This window comes from Heloderma suspectum, chromosome 1 (genome assembly GCF_057233095.1).
Source record: "Heloderma suspectum isolate Gila_16-S chromosome 1, 16-S_ref, whole genome shotgun sequence".
NCBI classification, from domain to species: Eukaryota; Metazoa; Chordata; class Lepidosauria; order Squamata; family Helodermatidae; genus Heloderma; species Heloderma suspectum.
Genome location: NC_139458.1, coordinates 225,506,492 through 225,527,072, shown reverse-complemented (window position 1 = coordinate 225,527,072; position 20,581 = coordinate 225,506,492). Strand labels below are relative to the sequence as shown.

The 20,581-nt window shown below is 42.5% G+C and overlaps 1 protein-coding gene across 2 annotated transcripts in view; it reads left to right on the top strand.

The window, feature by feature from the left end:
- Positions 1 to 12,210, top strand: part of KMO (kynurenine 3-monooxygenase) — a 58,707-nt gene extending 46,497 nt beyond the window's left edge. For both annotated transcript variants that reach the window (XM_084820763.1, XM_084820752.1), the window contains one exon: positions 10,648 to 12,210. In XM_084820763.1, coding sequence (XP_084676889.1) covers positions 10,648 to 10,809 — 162 coding nt within the window. In that variant the 3' untranslated portion in view covers positions 10,810 to 12,210. The remainder of the gene's footprint in view (positions 1 to 10,647) is intronic.
- The last annotated feature ends 8,371 nt before the right edge of the window (positions 12,211 to 20,581 follow it).

Sequence of the window (20,581 nt, the reverse complement as noted above, 5' to 3'; positions counted from 1 at the left end):
AAAAAGAGAAAAAACAACCCTCTTGTCTGTTTGTATAAAGTCAAATACAGTTCAGAACTTCTCATCAGCTCCATGGGGGATACCAGGTCTCCAAATTTCATGTATTTATCATACAAACTAAAGAAGTTATGGCCGTTTCTATTTTCAATGCAAGTCGATGGGAAAAGGTAAAAAAAACAGCATAGGACAGCTCAAAAGATCCGGGACACAGCTCAAAAAAGATGCAGGGCCTGTAGCCAGGCAGACCCTACCCTAACAACGCCCTTGCATTGGAGCTTGATGGCTGCAAGAGAAACATTGCTTTAGCAGTTAGTCAGCTCAGACTGAGAGCTTCTATAAGAGCTGGAGGCTCTGGATCTGGCCCTGATCCAGGCAGGTACTACATGAGCATCCCTCTCCTCCCACATAGACTCATGTGCAGCTAGCCAAGCACTTTGCCGGCCAACATGAAGCTCCTACCTGGCTCACCATCTCCTTTGTTCATGTGGCTCTGGGGCGACACAGATGCATGCTTCTGAGAGCCAGACCTCTGGCCCCACATCTGGAACGTCTGTGCTCGAAGGCTCCTCGGGATCACTGGCAATGCAGGAGTCTGTCAAGGGGATTGCTCCTCCTTTGAGGACACCCAGGTTCCAGGCCTGTCAGGGCTGCACCCTGACACCACCTCCTTGCCAAGGGGCCTCCCCTCCTGATGCAGCTTGGCCCAGCTTATGCAGATAGCTGTGAGAGACTGATGACTCAGCTTTGGAACATGCACTTCTGCAGTGGACTCCCACAATAGTTCCTCAGCCACCCAAGCCACAAGGCACTGGATCTAGCCATGATGTCCGTGAAAGTCAGGCACCTGGGTCACTTCACACTCAGCCTCCCCATTGCCCTCCGTCTGGGATAGTGGCGTTTGTGGGTTCTGATGGTAAGGTGGACACTGTACAGGTCTGGCACATGGGTGTGCATGTGTGAAACATGGATTCCAATTTTCCCAGGACCACTCAGTTGATCAGGCTGAGAGGTTTGGGATCTTATGAGGAGGAGAAGAACACGCACACAACCAATGTAGATGAAAGAAAAGGAGATTTTTGAAAGAAGAAATAAAAAGAAATACGCAAAAGCAGAACCTCCCCAAAGAGTTGCACGCTCTCTGAGGCTGAAGAGGTCACACACCTCTCAGGCACAAACTTGGTTACAAACAAATCTCAGAGAGTTTCAGGCTCTCTGAAGCTCAAGACTGAAGAGGACACATGCCTCTTAGGTACAAACTTAATGACAAAGAAACCTCAAAGAGCTTCAAGCCCCCTGAATCTCAAGAGGTTACACGCCTCTTAGATTAGAGCCCAAAACCAACACTCCTCCAGAAGCTGCACCCTTCTTTGAGGCTTTAAGAGGTTGCGTGCCTTTTAAGGTAGAAACTTAGTTACCCAAATGTGGTGCACTAAATGACTAAGTATACAGATAGCCCCTGTTTGTTGCTCAGTTCCATATCGGTCCAACTGCTGCAAAATGGCCCACTGAAGCAACGGTGACACAGTGTCAGCCAGGCCCACACCTAAGCCTGCTGTCTTGTATCCAAACCAACAGTGAGTATGACAGAGCAAAGATAGCGGCGCCCTATCTAAGCCTTGGACAGTAAAATCCTCTCCCTGAACTTCACCCAACACATACGCACCACAACGCTATCAAGTACTAAGGCCAGAGCACTTAATACGTGTTCTGTTGGTATGTGCACATACAACGATCCAGATGCAGCCACACCCTTCCTGAACAGTGGCAGATTCGGGGGTTTTATACTCTTCTTCCCTCATTGGGGCTCATGAGATCAAAGAGGGGTTCTGTATGTTCTTTGTTGATAATACATCAAGTTCCCAATTCCCAAGGTTGACATTGTTACTGACAGATTGAAATTTGTTGTAGACAGCCAGGCACCTCCTTCCGAGTCCCCGACATTTCTATGGTTATAAAGTGCCGTCCTTGTTATCAGAACATCTGTAGATACCCGTTTTATTGGCCAACGTTCATCTTCTGTAACTGATACTTTGGCAATCTTCAGCACATGCCAGAGCACCCTCATTTGGCCCTCCTGCAATAAAACCATTCACTCTCCATTCACACCGCCCCTTCCTGGTCTGGGCTATTCACATGGCATGGACTGGTTTAGAATGTTGACCTTTTCACATTACATAGTGTTCTAAATTAACACTCGGCTATCATGGGTCACACAATACATTTCAGGATATGTACAATTCAGGCTTGTATTCAGGGTCAAACTTTGCATTCTATTTCTTTTCACACCACATTTGTTACATTGCAGAAGAAAACAAGAGTACAAGTGGCACCTGAAATCTACAAGGTGATCTACTAGGAGCAGGGAGAGAAGTTATAGAGAGAAGCCATCTTTATTGACAAAAATCAAGTAAAGGTGGATTTAAGAAATAAGAGAAATTAATAAAAGCGATAATATAAGATATAAGGGGAACATAAGTGGATATGAGGAGACATTAGAAAGACAATTTGAAAAAAAAATAGGAAAAATAAAATCACACTGTGTCAGGGGAATCCCACTCATCCAAAGAGGTTCCAGGGCTGAATCCTGACAAATGGAGCGTTACCACCTTCCCCTTAAAAGCTGCTCATGAGGGTTAGTAATCCTCCAGAACAGCATGAAATTTGGTGGGGGGAGACTGGAGTGGAAACAGGGGATTGGTTAAAGAACAGTTCTCCTTTACATGAGTGAAAACACTTTCTTCTTGCATAATATCATTGGTTCCAAGTCATGGAGGTGAAACAGGATTTTAGAAGTGAAGATAGCTTAAGGACAACATTAGCAAATTATTAACATAGTTCAAAATAACAAAATAGTAACCTTATTATAATGTTGATGTTGAAAAAGTATTTGACAGGACTGAATGGAAATTTATGAAAGATGTTACCATGAGCTTTGTTGTAGGCAATTTCACATTACCCATGATTGACCCATGGTATACTGCAGCACTGGCAAAAATTATATTATCTAACGCTTTCCAAATTATACCTGGGGTTTAAAAGGAAGTGCTCTCTTCGTATGATGTGATGACTCATATTTACTATGTGTATAGAGATGCTAGCAATTGCATTAGATTGGATATGGCTAGACACAGGGCAAAAGCCATACAATTTGGGTATAAAAGAGCGCCATGTGCTGATGTGATGTGTGTGCACTTAGGAATGCAATGAAAGTCCTACTTAGAGACCCACTGAAATGAATGGGACAAGTTAGATTAACATTGAATACAACCTATTGGATACAACCCAAAGAGAATCCTTAAATATATTAATAATTTTACTTCAGAATTTGAATAAGTAGTGGAACACAGTCAGCGAAATAAAACATTATATGGGCTAAAACAGATGTGATGTTAAATTCAAGAATGCATTTAACGTGTCTGGTTTTTCCTTTTAATAGCCATAGCCACAGGGAGGGAGAAGGATTGGGACTATGGCACAGAGAACAAAGTGTAGGGACCAATGGATACTTCCTCCATACTACAGTCTTGATCCTGCTCAGGTTGCCTACAGATGCTATTGTTAAAAGGGGAAAAACACACCTTAAAATAATTCACACATTTAATATCACATCTGTTTTGGCCGTGTGTGAGGTATTTTGTAACGCTTCAATGTGGTGCCCATGACAGACACCTCTCTTAGTGCCCACCAGGCTCCATGCCCCTCCTCCTTTTTATTTTATTTGAGTTTTTTTAATTGAAAAATTGATGAAAGGCACAATCCTATGGCCGTCTAGGCAGTGTCTAGACAGCCATAGGATTTTTTGGTTTCTGGGAACTGAGCTCAGAGCCAGAAACTTCACTCCAGAAAACTCGCAGGAAGCGCGGTTCATCCCTGGCTCCACACTTGTAAGGGCAGTGTGGAGCAGGCAAAAAGGGGGCATTCCCAGGGGGCGGGGAGGGGAGGAGACCGCAGAATCATCTTCATGACACTTCCTATGTGCCGTCTGCCCTCCCCCACCGCATTCTGGCGCGCCCCAGCTAGACAGTTGAAATCGGCTATGTAGCCGCAAACGCAGGGTGGCTGGAGTGCAGAGGGGAGGGTCAGAGTTCAGAGGCGGCCAACTATCCCATAGGATTGCACCCTAAGAAGTTGGTGGGCTGCAAAGCTAAGCTATGCCCTCCAGTGCCGTCTTTATTTCAGTTTAAAAGAGTGATTTTGTGTTTTGGAGCTCAAACCCCACCTCTGCCTTGTACTTAGGTTCTTGGCCAAGTTATGCTTATTTTAGTCTCTCGGGTTTTTCTTCTGGGAAATGAGTGTTTTGTGACTGGCCAGGCCCACCAAGGCAGCCAATTTCCAGGCAGACAATTTGTGAAAGTGCCCACAACATTCTCACAAAATTCCAGCTTTTTTCTGTAGCTAGGTTTGCTAGTGATTTACTCTGTGTGAAAGAGCTAAACTTTATAGATTCTGTGTTTCACATATAGGAAATAGATTGATGATATTTACTAAAAAAAAAAAAAAAAGTAATAAAATGCAGAATTTTCATCTTGATTTCAGTGTGTGGCATCCAATGCTGTGCTTGCACAAGCTGACCATGTATAGGTATTTCTGTGCTACGTTTCTGAGCCAAAATGGGGGAGTCAGAGTGCCTGGTTTTAAAGGAGAACCTAGATATAGTGGGCATTACAGAAACCTGGTGAAATGGAGAGAACCAGTGGGGTACAGTCATTTCTATATATGAACTCAATAGGAAGGACAGGGAAGGGTGTACTGGAGGAGGTGTTGCTCTGTACATCAAGAGGGCATAGCGTTGAGCAGACTAAAAAACCTAAAAGGGTTTTAAAAAAACTAAAACTAAAAAAACCCCTCCTCAGAAGTACTGTGGGTGACAATACTGGGGTCCTAAACTAATTTAGTACTAGAAAAATGCTATCATCCACCAGACCAGAACATTCAGGGTGATCTTGAGATGGAAAATGAAATCAGGGAAGCCTTCAAAGGAGGAAGTGTGGAAATAATGGGGGACTTCAATTACCTCCACATTGACTGGATAAATGCATGTTCCCGTCATGACAAAGAGGTTACATTTCTCGATGCCCTAAACCAGCGGTCCCCAAACTTTTTGGCGCCAGGGACCAATCTCATGGAAGACAATTTTTCCATGGACCGGGAGGGGGTTTACGCTGGCAGACTTCCTGCCGCTGGGACGCAAATGGCATCTGCATAGCAGATGGCATTTGCGTCCTTATTCTTTGCAGTAATTGGCTACATAAAGATTTATGTAGCCTATTACTTGAAGAACAGGGACTCAAATGGCGTCCGCATAGGGGACGCCATTTGCGTCCCAGCAGCCGGAAGTCCACCAGCGGCCGGAGCCAGCCGGCAGCTCTGCGGATGCGGAGCGGAGCCAGCTGGGGCCAGCAAGGATTCTGGAGGGGGGGAGGGACGGATCGCCTCCCCCCTGCGAACCCCCACGGACTCAAGGTGAGGGGGTTTCGCACACCCCTGAGGCCCGGTTGCTAACAGGCCACGGACCGGTACTGGTCCGCGGCCCAGGGGTTGGGGACCCCCTGCCCTAAATGACTATGCCCTAGAATAGTTGGTCATGGAACTGACCAGAAGGGAAGCGACCCTGGATTTAATCCTAAATGTTGTTGCCCAGGACCTAATGTGAGATGTGAGTGTTGTTGAACCAACTGAAAACAGTGATGACAGTGCTATCAGATTTTATATTTATTGAAGTGTAAAATTGCCCAGAAAGTACAACATAGTCACATTTGACTTCAAAAGAGCAAGCTTCTCTAAAATGAGGGAACTGATAAGAAGGAAGTTGAAAAGGGGAGTTGAAGTTTAAATCACTTCAAAATGCTTGGAGGTTACTCAAGATCACAATAATAGAAGCTCAGCTAAAATGTATACCACAGGTTAGGAAAAGTAACACCCAGTGCAAGAGGTCACTGACATGGTTAACGAGCAGTGTCAAGGAAGCTAATAGAGAAAAGAGAGCTTCCTTCAGAAGATGGAAGTCTTGCCCAAATGAGGAAAACAAAAGGGAGCACAAGCTTGACAAAGGAAGGCAATAAGAGATACCAAAAAAAGCATATTGCTAACAACATGAAGGCCAACAATAAAGAATTCTGTAAATGTATCAGAAGCAGGAAAACAACCAGGGAGGCAGTTGGACCATTGGTTGACAATGGAGCAAGTAGTACTTAAGTAGGATAAGGAGATTGTGGAGAAGCTGAACATTCACTGCAGAAGATATAGGACAGATATCAGTGCCTGAACTGATGTTTTCAGGAAGGGAGTCTGAGGAACTGAGGCAAATAGCGGCAACAAAAGTTGAAGTTCTCAACTTTATTGACAAATTGGAAGTTAATAAATCACCAGGCCCAGATGGTATCCATCCTAGAGTTCTTAAAGAATTCAAATATAAAAAGGAATCTAGGGGGGATCTGGGAACTTACAGGCTGGTTGGCTTAACATCTGTTCCAAGTAAATTGGTTGAAGGCATTATTAAAGATAAAATTAGTAAGCAAATAGAAAGACAAGTCCTGCTGAAAAAGAATAATCATGGCTTCTGCAAAGGTAAGGCCTGATTATATAACCTTTTAGAGTTCTTTGAGAGTGTCATTAAATGTGTGGACAGTGGTGATCCGATAGTGTTTACCTGAACATCCAAAAGGCTTTTGACACCAAAAGACTCCTGAGCAAACTTAGCAGTCGTGGAATAAGAGGAGAGCTCCTCTTAAGGATCAATAACTGATTAAAGAACAGAAAGCAGAGAGCAGAAATAAATGGTAAATACTCCCAATGGAGGGATGTAAATAGTGGGCGGGAGGGTGCTTTTGTTTTCATATCCTGCTTGTAGGTTTCCCATGAGCAGCTGGTTGGCCATTGTGTGAACAGAATGCTGGACTAGATGGACTCTTGGTCTGATCCAGCATGGCACTTACACATACAACAATTAGCATTAGGTAGAAAACCTCCCATTGATGTCAGTGCTAATTCCTAATGCAAGATCCCCAACATGGGGGTGGGAAACATAAACTTCCCTGCGTCTTGCACGTAGTGCCAATCTCTCTCTCTCTCTCTCTCTCTCTCTCTCTCTCTCATGCATGCGCACACACACACGTCTCATACTTAATATTTTAAAAGTTAAATTACTAATCGGGTTGTTCAAATAACATGTAGTTAGGCCCTAACCTACCTGTTACACAATGTGTGTGTGTGTGTGGACATACACACACACGACAGGACCAGCAGTTTTAAGAAATATAGCTATTGAAGCAAATTTGTATAAAATTCTGATGCAATTATAATGTGCATATTTTAAAATTCATATTAATGTATAACATTGCATCAGGTACGTGTTAAAGATGTATGATATGTTAATATTAGATTCTTACAGGTTTCAGCATATATTTATTGATTTGATGAATGTATAGGCCACTTGTCTATACCTAAAGAGACATCTCGAAGCAGTTTACAACATAAAATGTAAAATACAAAACAACCATAGTTAAAACATTTAAAACAAAAATACAAAATGTCTCTGAGTTAAAAGCATTTAAAAGCAAATGCAAAACGTCCTCAGTTGAAATACTAAAACCAATCTAACAATCAAAATGGGCAGCACAAGCCCTCAGGGAAGGCCTAGGCAAAAAGGGAGGTCTAACCGGCACCTTAAAGAGTACCTCCCACATACCAAAAGGGAGGGCATTCCACAGAGTGGATACCAGCATGGAGAAAGCCCACCTCTAGGGGGCCACCAGATCGCAATCTGCAGGTTGCCAGCAGCAAGTAATACTGGGAAGATATTTTGGAGGATATTCAAGAAACCATGGGAGGTACCCCACAGATTGCATTGTTAAGTGGTTTCAGACAGAATTGGGCAGAAGGCAGTTCTCCAGATGTTTTGGACTTTAACTCCCAGTATTCCTGACCATTGGCCATGCTGACAGGTGCGTATGGGAGCTGAAGTCCAAAACATCTGGAGATCTTACCTACTGACCACCACTAGTTTAAGAAAGTATATAAAGAGAACCATCGTTAGTAATCTGTTAGCAGGAGCAATAATGCATCTTACAAAAAAAGGGGAATGTGATAAGCCAGTAGTGTAAGAATGTCGTGGAAAAAAATTGAAATACAAGGATACAGTCTAATTTCATTGCTTTTATCAGGATAGAGTGGGTAGTCCTTTAGATCATGGGTGGAGGAAAAATGTCCTTCCATATGTTGTTGGACTCTGAATCTCATCAGCCCCAGCCAGCATGGCCAGCGGCCAGAGATAATGAAAGCTGTAGTCTAGAGGGCCACAGTTTCCCCACTGCTGCTCCAGGCAGACCTGTTATTCTAATTGTTTTTTATCAGGCTCTGTTTTTGTGGAGTTATGCTCTCTTATGTTGTTATATTGTTTTATGTAAATCTTGTTTTTAAATTATTGTTGTAAGTTGCCATAGGAGGCTTTTAGTCAGAAAGCCAGGACGTGGTGAAAACAAGTAAGTAAGTAAGTAAATAAATAAATATTTCTAATGTATTAAATATGAAATTTATTAGAATAAAGAATTAATTATGGAGCACTATGTGTTTATTTATGGGGGGGCAATACTATGTATATTTAGACAGAAAGAAGTCTTACAATTCCCAGACTTCTGGGAGTTGTAGGACTTTTTCTGTCTAAACAAGCATAGGATTGCACCTTTAGTTTTGTAAAGTATTATATGCCTTGTTATACAAATAGTATAAATAGCTATTATTTTTGTCCTTGATGGTCTAATATTATCTTTAGAAGCAATAATGATGTGTTAGGCTGCAACTGTATGTACAGTCAGGGTCAGAAATATCGGAACAAGGATAACTGTTTTGGCAGTTGGCCTCTGTACACCACCACATTGAAGGTGAAAGGAAACACACCCAGATGGGAGCGAAGTCAGGACTTCCAGCTGTAATTCAAGGGGCTTGACAAAAGTGGGGCACTAACCATTCAGGAAGGACAGCCAGTGGCATACACCCCACCAGTGACATTCATTCCATTCCATTCGTAATGGAACAAATGGCTGACAAGCAGCTGCATGGCCAGGTGTGGCTTGTTTCCTGGGTATCTCCTCATGACCAATCAAGCAGATAAAAGGTGTGGAGGTGGTTCTGAGTGTTACATTTGCATTTGGTAGCTGTTCACTGGAACTCCCAACATGAGGTCCAAAGAGGGGTCCATGCGAGTGAAGGAGGCCATCATTAGACTGAGGAAACAAAATAAACCCATCAGAGAGATCGCAAAAACAGTGGGAGTGGCCAACACAACAGTTTGGAACATCCTGAAAAAGAAGGAATTAACTGGCAAGCTCAGCAACAGCAAAAGGCCCACCAGACCACGGAACTAAAGTGGATGACCACAGAATTCTGCTCATGGTGAAGAGGAACCCTTTCACAACATCCAGCCAGGTCTAGAACGCTCTTGCGGAGGTAGGCATGTCATTGTCAACATCTACAGTCAAGAGACGGCTTTATGAATGTAAATACAGAGGCTTCACAACAAGGTGCAAACCACTGGTGACGCTCAAGAACAGAAAGGCCAGATTAGCCTTTGCCAGCAAACACCTAAAAAAGCCTGCTCAGTTCTGGAATAAGATTCTTTGGACTGATGAGACCAAGATTAACTTGTACCAGAATGATGGGAAGAGAAAAGTATGGAGAAGGAAAGGAACAGCTCATGCAAAACATACCACATGATCTGTCAAACATGGTGGAGGCAGTGTTATGGCATGGGCATGTATGGCTGCCAATGGAACCGGGTCACTGGTGTTTGTTGATGACCTGACTGCTGAAGAAAGCAGTAGGATGAATTCTGAAGTGTATAGGGCCATACTTTCTGCTCAGATTCAGCCGAATGCTGCCAAACTGATAGGACGCTGCTTCATATTGCAGATGGATAATGACCCAAAACATACAGCAAAAACTACCCAAGTGTTTCTCCAGGCAAAGAAGTGGGATGTTCTTGAATGGCCAAGTCAGTCACCTGATCTCAACTCAATAGAGCATGCTTTTCACTTACTGAAGACAAGACTGAAGGCAGAAAGACCCACAAACAAGCAGCAGCTGAAGGCAGGTGCAGTAAAGGCCTGGCAAAGCATCTCGAGGGAGGACACTCCACATTTGGTCATGTCCATGGGTTCCAGACTTCAGGCAGTCATTGACTGCAAAGGATTTTCATCCAGGTATTAAAGGCGATCGTTAAGTTTGAAACGATGTTGGTCTGTTCCATTACTTATGAGCCACCAACGATGGGTGTGTGTGTATGCCACTGGCTGTCCTTCCTGAATGGTTAGTGCCCCACTTTTGTCAACCCTTTGAATTACAGCTGAAAGTCCTGACTTCGCTCCCATCTGGGTGTGCTTCCGTTCAACTTCAGTGTGGTGGTGTACAGAGGCCAACTGCCAAAACAGTTATCCTTGTTCCAATATTTCTGGCCCTGACTGTATGTCTACTCAGATGTCCCACTGAATTCAATGAGGCTTAATCACAGGTAAATGTGTATAGTATTGTAGCCTGAAGTAGCCATAGTCGATTTAAGTCCTGACTTACAGAATGGTAAAAATATTGCAGACTTTGTCTGTTCCTATTGCAATGTCTTCATAAGCATTACTCATATCTGATTTCTTCTTAAAGGTAATCAATAGAGGCCTGTTCCTCACTGTGGCAGCAGCAGCACTGAGTGGCATCTATCTGCTTGGAAATGGCATAAAGAACAACACTGACTTCTCGGTAGGGAACCTGTGGAGAAAGACTCTTAGTCTCAACATTTTTGGAAATGTAACACAAGAGTGTTAACTATAAAATGTAGAAAGGAATGTTTAAAGACTCAATTACATCCCTGCTTTGAAAGTCAGATTTTCATAGTATTCCAAAAGTAAGTGTGTCAGTGAGGTGAATAATGATGATAATTCAAGAGTTAAAGTCCCATCCATATTGGGATCCATATCGGGGATCCCTCGATGTGATTTTTGGCATGGACTTCAGAAGAATTTTGTTGTATTCCAGCATCCTAAAAAGCGATGAACATGCCATATTATCTAGATGCTCTACAAGCTTGCTATTGCAGTTTCCCAAGAGTTAAAGGGTATATGTAATATCAACTCTATTTCTGAACATTTTAACGTTGTCAAAGAGGCCATAATCATTCCTATACAGATTCAGAAATAAACAGCATATAAAATTCAGTTGTGTATGGTTTTTCTCCCTAAATATAACTCCATCTCAGAAACTGGGAAGGATTGTACCAGAGGACTGGAAAATGGGCAATGTAACACCAATTTTTAAAAAGGGATCCAGGGGGATCTGGGGAATTACAGGCCAGTTAGCTTAACAACTGTTCTGGGTAAATTAGTCAAAAGTATTATTAAAGATAAAATTAGTAAACATATAGAAGGCCAAGCCCTGCTGAAAAAGATTCAACATGGCTTCTGCAAAAGTAAGTCCTATCCAGCCTGGTCATCAGCTACTGACCACACTAAGCCTAAACCCTTTCAGGATAGGTTAGATTATTTCTATGTTGTGCTAGGACCTTGCAAAGTATTTTTACCTGAGTGATTACATGCACAGGTAGATCATGCTTCTATTAATTCATTTAAGAGAGGCCATGTAAAACACAATTACAACAGATTATTCTTTTGTTGGTTGTTGGTTGATTGTTACAATAACAAGCTTGTCACTTACATTATTCTTTGAAGATGTAACTTAAGATTCTTCACAAATGACATGAAGAGGAATACTGCATTGCTTCTTTGAAACATATTCTTAAGAGCCATGCTCATTAATACACAGCTGAGGGCATGAAACATGAGGTTTCATATATTCATAACATGTCATGCAGTTGTGTGGTGTGTTTTTTTTTAACCTTTTGTAAGTCTCTGTCATGAGACCCATAACTGTAATATAGTCAAATTTGCTGGATTTAAAATACTTGACCAGTGTTTCCAAATAGGTTGTTTTAAGTTCAACAGATCTGCTTCACCGTACTTTTATGATATGCCACAGAAGTAGTGGACAGATGTATTGGTATGATTTTGAAGGAAGAGACCACTGCATAATTTCACACAAAAACAGTCTTCTTGAACACATGTAGTTCTTATTTTCATCTACCATCTTTTGCCACATACTCAGTGACTTTCTGATGAGTGTATTTTTCTTGAAAACTAACTTGTAACTCCTAGTACATTTCTTTATTATCACATCTTGCATTTCAGACTGGTTTCTTTATTCAGGCAAATAGTTGTGAATCTCAATATGCTTTATTCAGCTATTCAGGTTCAGTAGTCCATAGCTTACTGTCCCCATGGATCTGAGAGCAGAATAAAGCTCTTTTAAATCTTCTCTTTTCTTGTTGGACACCAATGTATCACCAGTCAGAGGAGTAAAGGTGTGGACCTGTAAGGCTAAAACCGGATCTTTTCATTAAAAATAACAATAGTTACATCGGAGGTAAATTCCAGGCAAAAATGGGTATGATCAAAAACAAAGATGGCAAGGACCTAACAGAAGCAGAAGAGATCAAGAAAAGGTGGCAAGAATATACAGAACATCTGTATAGGAAGGATAATAATATCGGGGATAGATTTGACAGTGTGGTCAGTGAGCTAGAGCCAGACATCCTGAAGAGTGAAGTTGAATGGGCCTTAAGAAGCATTGCTAGGCAACAGGAGATGACGGTATGCCAGCTGAACTGTTAAAAATCTTGCAAGATGATGCTGTCAAGGTGATGCATGCCATATGCCAGCAAATTTGGAAAACACAAGAATGGCCAACGGATTGGAAAAGATCAACTTATATCCCCATACCAAAAAAGGGAAGCACCAAAGAATGTTCAAACTATCGAACAGTGGCACTTATTTCACATGCCAGTAAGGTAATGCTCAAGATCTTGCAAGGTAGATTCCAGCAATTCATGGAACGAGAATTGCCAGATGTACAAGCTGGGTTTAGAAAAGGCAGAGGACCTAGAGACCAAATTGCCAATATCCGCTGGATAATGGAGAAAGCCAGGGAGTTTCAGAAAAACATCTATTTCTGTTTTATTGACGATTCTAAAGCCTTTGACTGTGTGGATCATAACAAATTGTGGCAAGTTCTTGGTGGTATGGGGATACCAAGTCATCTTGTCTGCCTCCTGAGGAATCTGTATAATGACCAAGTAGCAACGGTAAGAACAGACCACGAACAACGGACTGGTTTAAGATTGGGAAAGGAGTACGGCAGGGTTGTATACTCTCACCCTACCTATTCAACCTGTACGCAGAACACATCATGCGATGTGCTGGGCTTGATGAAGCCAAGGCTGGAGTTAAAATCTCTGGAAGAAACATTAACAATCTCAGATATGCAGATGATACAACTTTGATGGCTGAAAGCGAGGAGGAGCTGAGGAACCTCATGATGAAGGTGAAAGAAGAAAGTGCAAAAGCTGGGTTGCAGTTAAACCTCAAAAAAACCAAGATTATGGCAACCAGCTTGATTGATCACTAGCAAATAGGGGGAGAAAACGTGGAGGCAGTGACAGACTTTGTCTTTCTAGGCGCAAAGATTACTGCAGGTGCTGACTGCAGCCAGGAAATCAGAAGACGTTTACTTCTTGGAAGGAGAGCAATGTCAAATCTTGATAAAATAGTTAAGAGCAGAGACATCACACTGGCAACAAAGGTCTGCATAGTTAAAGCAATGGTATTCCCTGTAGTAACCTATGGCTGCGAGAGCTGGACCGTAAGGAAGGCTGAGCGAAGGAAGATAGAAGCTTTTGAACTGTGGTGCTGGAGGAAAGTTCTGAGAGTGCCTTGGACTGCAAGAAGATCAAACCAGTCCATACTCCAGGAAATAAAGCCAGACTGCTCACTTGAGGGAAGGATATTAAAGGCAAAACTGAAGTACTTTGGCCATATAATGAGAAGACAGGATACCCTGGAGAAGATGCTGATGTTAGGGAAAGTGGAAGGCAAAAGGAAGAGGGGCCGACCAAGGGCAAGATGGATTGATGATTAGGGTTGGCGGAGAATTTCTCCCCGAAACTTCGGGGGGCCGAGCGCCAATGTGTTCAGCCCCCTGAAGAAGTTTCGGGGAGAAATTCTCCACACCCCACTGCACCCCGCACCCCCCCCCCCGGGACGGGACTTATCTTTCCCGAATGTCCCTCCTGGCGGCGGGTCCCGGTGGCGGTTCATCGGGTCTTCGTCGGGAGCGGGGGCGGCAGCCGATATTTCGACCGGCTGCCGCCGCCGCCATTCCAATAAAACTAAAAAAAAAAAAACGCCCCCGTGATAGGCTACGTGACGATTAACGTAGCCTATCACGGCTAGATTTGCAAAGTCAGCCGTGATAGGCTACGTAAATCGTCACGTAGCCTATCACGGGTGACTTTTTTTTTAAAAAAAGCGCGTACGGCTAATGGCGGCCCCCATAGGGAGCCGCCATTCACGTTCCTTATTTGGTCGCTGTAGTCTACGTAAAGATTACGTAGACTACGGCGAAAATAAGGGCAACGCTATTTGCGTTGCCCTTATTTTCGCTGTAGTCTACATAAAGATTTACGTAGACTACAGCGACCAAATAAGGAACACGAATGGCGGCTCCCTATGGGGGCCGCCATTTGCGTACGCGCTTTTTTTTTTTTAAAGTCACCCGTGATAGGCTACGTGACGATTTATGTAGCCTATCACGGCTGACTTTGCAGATCTAGCCGTGATAGGCTACGTTAATCGTCACGTAGCCTATCACGGGGGCGTTTTTTGTTTTTTTTTAAAACTTTTTATTTCGTGGCCGGGCGAGGCGGGAAGCCTCCCCCCCGGCCTGAATTTCGGCTGGGCGAGGCGGGAAGCCTCCCCCCCGGCCTGAACTTCGGCCAGGTGAGGTGGGAAGCCTCCCCCCCCCGGCATGAACTTCGGGGGGAGAGCAGCGAAGCGCCTCCCCCCCACCGCGAAAAGCTGCGAGACCAGGTAAGTGACTTTCGTGCACCCCTATTGATGATATTCTGGAGGTGACGGACTCGACCTTGGGGGAGCTGGGGGTGGCGACAGCCGACAGGAAGCTCTGGCGTGGGCTGGTCCATGAAGTCACAAAGAGTCAGAAGCGACTGACCGAATAAACAACAACAAAAAGTTATTAATGGCAAAGGAGCCCATGGCAGCCTACTTTGAAATGCTATTATTATACAAGTAGACATGTTTCAATTAAAAAGTAATCTGAAAAAAATCCATGCTTGTTAAAAACTTTAGATGCCAAAATGAAGCACTGAAAATATTTTTTGAGTTAAAAATGTGAGCATTATGATTCATGAAGCTTGCAAAAATTACGAGGATAGTTATTTTAGAATCATTTTTGATTTTTTGGTGTTCTTCCACTATAGAGGTGATTGTAAGTACTTTGATTTGTTTTAATTTGTGGAGGATTCTATAGCAACACAAGTTTGCAAGACTGGAGGAATAAACCCGGACGGTGTTGGTTTGACTTTGGAATTATGCATGACTGTTTACTGCCCTACAAGGGAGGAAGGCTAACAGTACATCTGAGTCTTATACCTGATCAGGAAATGTATATAAGGGCTGAATGCAACCCTGTGGGGGTAATTTTTCTAACATCTATTCTCCTGGTTTAGGCTTCCAACCTAGAGAAGGAGAAAAATCATTAGTTTTAGTCAATCCATGTGGGATCTGGCACATTTCTATCATTAATGTTGGGATTTTATCTCCACCTAGAGAAGAGACTGATGGCATTAATGCATCAAATTGAACATGCATATTGTTGCCTAATAATAATAAAAGATATACTGTTTTGTTGAGAGGAATAGTTGGAATGTTGTTGTTTCCTCTCTGCACCATGGGTAGTGAAGTATAACAACTAGAAGGACCAACCAGGAGGAGTCTGGCAAGCCTTCGCATGATATTTTGGTTGCGCCTTCTCAAATATCCTACTCGATTGAGGATAAAAGGGACATGAATGCTGCACCTCCACATTTAACTGTGAACAGATAGAAAATAATTCAGTTGATCACAACCCAGCTTAACTGGTGCAGCCCAACCAATAGCATACGAAGTGCATTTACCGAAGCTCCAAACGGTTGGATCTCTCCACTGAAAAAATCATGTAAACCTGGTACACGAGTCAACAACTATTAAACAATGTTTATAGCCTTATCAGAGGGGACCAATGTGAGCTGAACTCAAAATCTGAAATGGGAAGGTTTCCCAAGGTCATGGTTGTGGTGTTGGTCTCTTAACATTTAAAGGGTTAGTTTGAAAACAACTAATACAATTAGCTACGTGCTTTCATTTGGCATGTTTACCTTCCAAAATTAGGTTTGTAAGAACTGCAAAGCAGTCTTAGTTGTCAGGTGCAAATGGTCTAAGCCACTATGCCCTTTTTTGATCAAAAGTAGTCTTTTGAGGTTAGTTGGGAGAATTCGTCCTCCTTTCAAAAAAATATTAACTGTACACCATCCATCCTTCATTTAATAATAAGAATGGACATCCTTAGGGATTTAGGCTACTGGAATCTAATTTTCTAAAGAAATAATCCAAATTGTGAGGATACCAATAAAATAAAGTTTGTTTGCTGGTTTTATTAATTTTGTTATTCTTCTGTGAGCTATTAGGGCAGAACAAACTCAGTGCTTTTTCTTGTAGGAGTCCTGCTATTTCCCCCATATTGTAACATTCTTAATGGGTTTACTTTTGTATTCTTAAACCCATAGTTCTTCCAAAAAGGAAAAATAAAATTAATTTCATTTATGATCCATTGAGAATCTGTGACATTTAACACAGGTTTATTTAGAGCATTATTTAAAGGAGCACATATTTGCAAGTTCTGAGGTTTCATGAAACCTTCACTTCGAGAGTATTCTTTTAGTATCGCTAACTGGTATTATAATTAGTGCATTTTCTATTGCTTTGGGTGCTGGATCATAAAGTTAAGTCACTTGAGGATCACTCTGAGGGCTAGCGCATTCAACCCATTGACGGTGTTGTGTCTTATCAGTGAATAGCTTTTTTTGTGGGTCACAGCAACGAGTGTTGTGTATATTGTAGTCATTTGTTTTGCAAATAAATCCTTAAATTTATTGAGAACATATTATACTGGTGTTAGCAACTTTTCTGGGTAAGTGTGTTTTAATTCTGGTGAAAATTAAAATATGTGATGCAAATGCAATTGGTCTTTGACTTATTTTTATTCAAAGTAGCAATGGTATATCTACTAATAAGTAACGTTATCTTTTACACCAGTGCAGTTTCTGATTTCCTGGAATCTAGGCTTTCGGCAACATTCTAGTTTTTTTACTAGTTAGGCTTCTACCTATCTCTGTTATGATGTGTTCTAGAAATTTCACTCTTAGTTTTTGTAGAATTAAACTTATTTAACGAGCTGCATATCTGTGCATATGACTGACATTCCATTTGGGGAGGCACTTACCTCTGGGAGTTTAAGGTGTTCAGCTCTTGTGGCATTTAGCACTAGAGCTTGTATTTTAGAGGTAAACTACATGGGAATTTTTTTTTCTGGACATTTTGCATTATGGCTTTAAAGGATTGAAGAATTAACATCTTTTCTGTCTAGTTGGTAGCTATTGGGCCAGGTTGTCCATTGTTAACCTACCTCAGCTTCAAGATATTTTAAAATCTGAAACTATGGCTAGCTAACGGTTAGGCTTTCTTCACACAAAGCTTTTATCCTGCGATTGAGATGGCTCCGTCACAGACGTTTGTGGGCTCTTTAGATGATGCCATGAACCTCCAAGGTGTCTCCTGCACTGAATGCCCTTTGTTCCATTTTTAAATAGATCACAGATAATGAGTTGCCAAATTACCCCGTTGTGTTCCACTTGAGGTCCCTCTGTGAAAAGAGGAAACACGGCAAGAAGAGGAGTGAGATCAATGAAAGATAATGGAAGACTCAGATATGGGGAGAAGTGGGGGGAAGAGGAAGGGGAAAGGAAGCGTGTGTAAAGGGAGTCAGTGGTGATCCTGCATTTAAAACGGAAGCAAAAAGCCCCGTTTTAAATGCAGGATTTTAGGCTGGTGTAAAGACGCCCATTAATTCTGCTCTGGCATCTCCTATGCTTAATTGGTTTATTCAGTAAAAACATACATTTCTGCAGGCCTAGAAAGGTGTTAGGTTGTTCTAACAATCCTTGTTTCTATCTGCCTAGAGGAATTATTAAAAGACCGCTAAAGAATTGTTGGTGTTGTGTGAGGAGATTCTCGGCCTATTTAAAAAATTCATAGGCTGCTTATTGCCTGAGAATTAGTTCCTCAAACACAGCAGCAGTTTCAGAGAGATGGGAACCTTATAGCATCCAAAGTGAGCCATAGCGTTCATCATTCTGCGGTCATGATGGAAGCACAGTGACACATCAATTGGTGCACGTCCAGCACCAAGTGCAGCAGCATTCTCATGCTCAAGGATGACACTCTGGTACTCATGGGTTAACATTAAGTAGCAGGTTAGTTTACCCCTTCATGGATCACTGCCTTGTTGTGGCGAAGGGGCTTGCAAACCATTCAACATCACAGTAATTCAAGTCTATGCCCCAACTACTGATGCCGAAGAAGCTGAGGTTGATTGGTTCTATGAAGACCTACAACACCTTCTAAAACTAACACCAAAAAAAGATGTCCTCTTCATCATAGGGGATTGGAATGGTAAAGTAGGAAGTCAAGAAATCACCGGGATAACAGGCAAGCATGGCCTTGGTGTACAAAATGAAGCAGGACAAAGGCTAATCGAGTTTTGCCAAGAGAACACGCTCATCATAGCAAACACTCTTTTCCTACAGCATGAGAGGCGACTCTACACAGGGACATCACCAGATGGTCAATATCAAAATCAGATTGATTATGTCCTTTGCAGCCAAAGATGGAGAAGCTCTATACAGTCAGTAAAAACAAGACCTGGAGCTGACTGTGGCTCAGATCATGAGCTTCTTGTTGCAAAATTTTGGCTTAAATTGAAGAACGTAGGGAAAACCACTAAACCGTTCAGGTGTGACCTAAATCATATCCCTTATGAATATACAGTGGAGGTGAGGAATAGATTTCAGGGATTAGACCTGATAGACAGAGTGCCTGAGGAACTATGGACGGAGGTCCATAACATTGTTCAGGGGGCAGCAACTCAATCCATCCCAAAGAAAAAGAAATGCAAGAAAGCCAAGTGGCTGTCTGAGGAGGCTTTACAAGTAGCTCACGAAAGAAGGGAAGCGAAAAGCAAGGGAGAAAGGGGAAGATATATTCAACTGAATGCAGAGGTCCAGAGAATAGCAAGGAGAGACAAGAAGGCCTTCTTAAATGAACAATGCAAGGAAATTGAGGAAAACAACAGAATGGGAAAGACTAGAGATCTCTTCAAGAAAATTGGAGATCTCAAGGGAACGTTTTGTGCAAAGACGGGCATGATAAAGGACAAAGAAGGCAGGGACCTAACAGAAGCAGATGAGATTAAGGAGAGGTGGAAAGAATACACAGAAGAACTATACAGGAAAGGTCTTAATGTCCCTGATAGCCATGATAGTGCGGTCACTGAACTTGAGCCGGACATCCTCGAGAGTGAAGTCAAGTGGGCCTTAGGAAGCATTACTAACAACAAAGCTAGCGGAGATGACAGTATTCCAGCTGAGCTATTTAAAATCCTAAAAGATGATGCTGTTAAAGTGCTGCACTCAATATGCCAACAAATTTGGAACATTCAACAGTGGACACAAGACTGGAAAAAGTCAGTTTACATTCCAATTCAAAAGAAGGGCAATGCCAAAGAGTGTTCAAACTACCATACAATTGCGCTCATTTCACATGCCAGCAAGGTGATGCTCAAAATCCTACAAGCTAGGCTTCAGCAGTATGCGAACCAAGAACTATCGGAAGTACAAGCTGGGTTCCGAAGAGGCAGAGGAACTAGAGATCAAATCGCCAGCATTCGCTGGATCATGGAGAAAGCAAGAGCATTCCAGAAAAACGTCTATTTCTGCTTCATTGACTACACTAAAGCCTTTGATTGTGTGGATCACAAAAAACTGTGGCAAATTCTTAAAGAGATGGGGGTACCAGACCACCTTACCTGTCTCCTGAGAAACCTGTATGAGTTTCAAGAAGCAACAGTAAGAACCAGACATGGAACAACCAATTGGTTCAAAATTGGGAAAGGAGTACGACAAGGCTGCATATTGTCTCCCTGCTTATTTAACTTATATGCAGAGTACATCATGAGAAACGCTGGGCTGGATGAATCACAGGTCGGAATTAAGATTGCCAGGAGAATTATCAACAACCTCAGATACGCAGACGATACCACCCTAATGGCAGAAAGCTAAGAGGATCTAAAGAACCTCTTGTTGAGGGTGAAAGTGGAGAGTGCAAAAGCTGGTTTGAAACTCAACATTAAAAAAACTAAGATTGTGGCATCTGTCCCCATCACTTCCTGGCATATAGAAGGGGAAGAAATGGAAGCAGTGACAGATTTTACTTTCTTGGGCTCCAAGATCACGGCAGACGGTGACTGTAGCCATGAAATTAAAAGACGCTTGCTCCTTGGGAGGAAAGCTATGGCAAACCTAGACAGCATAGTAAGA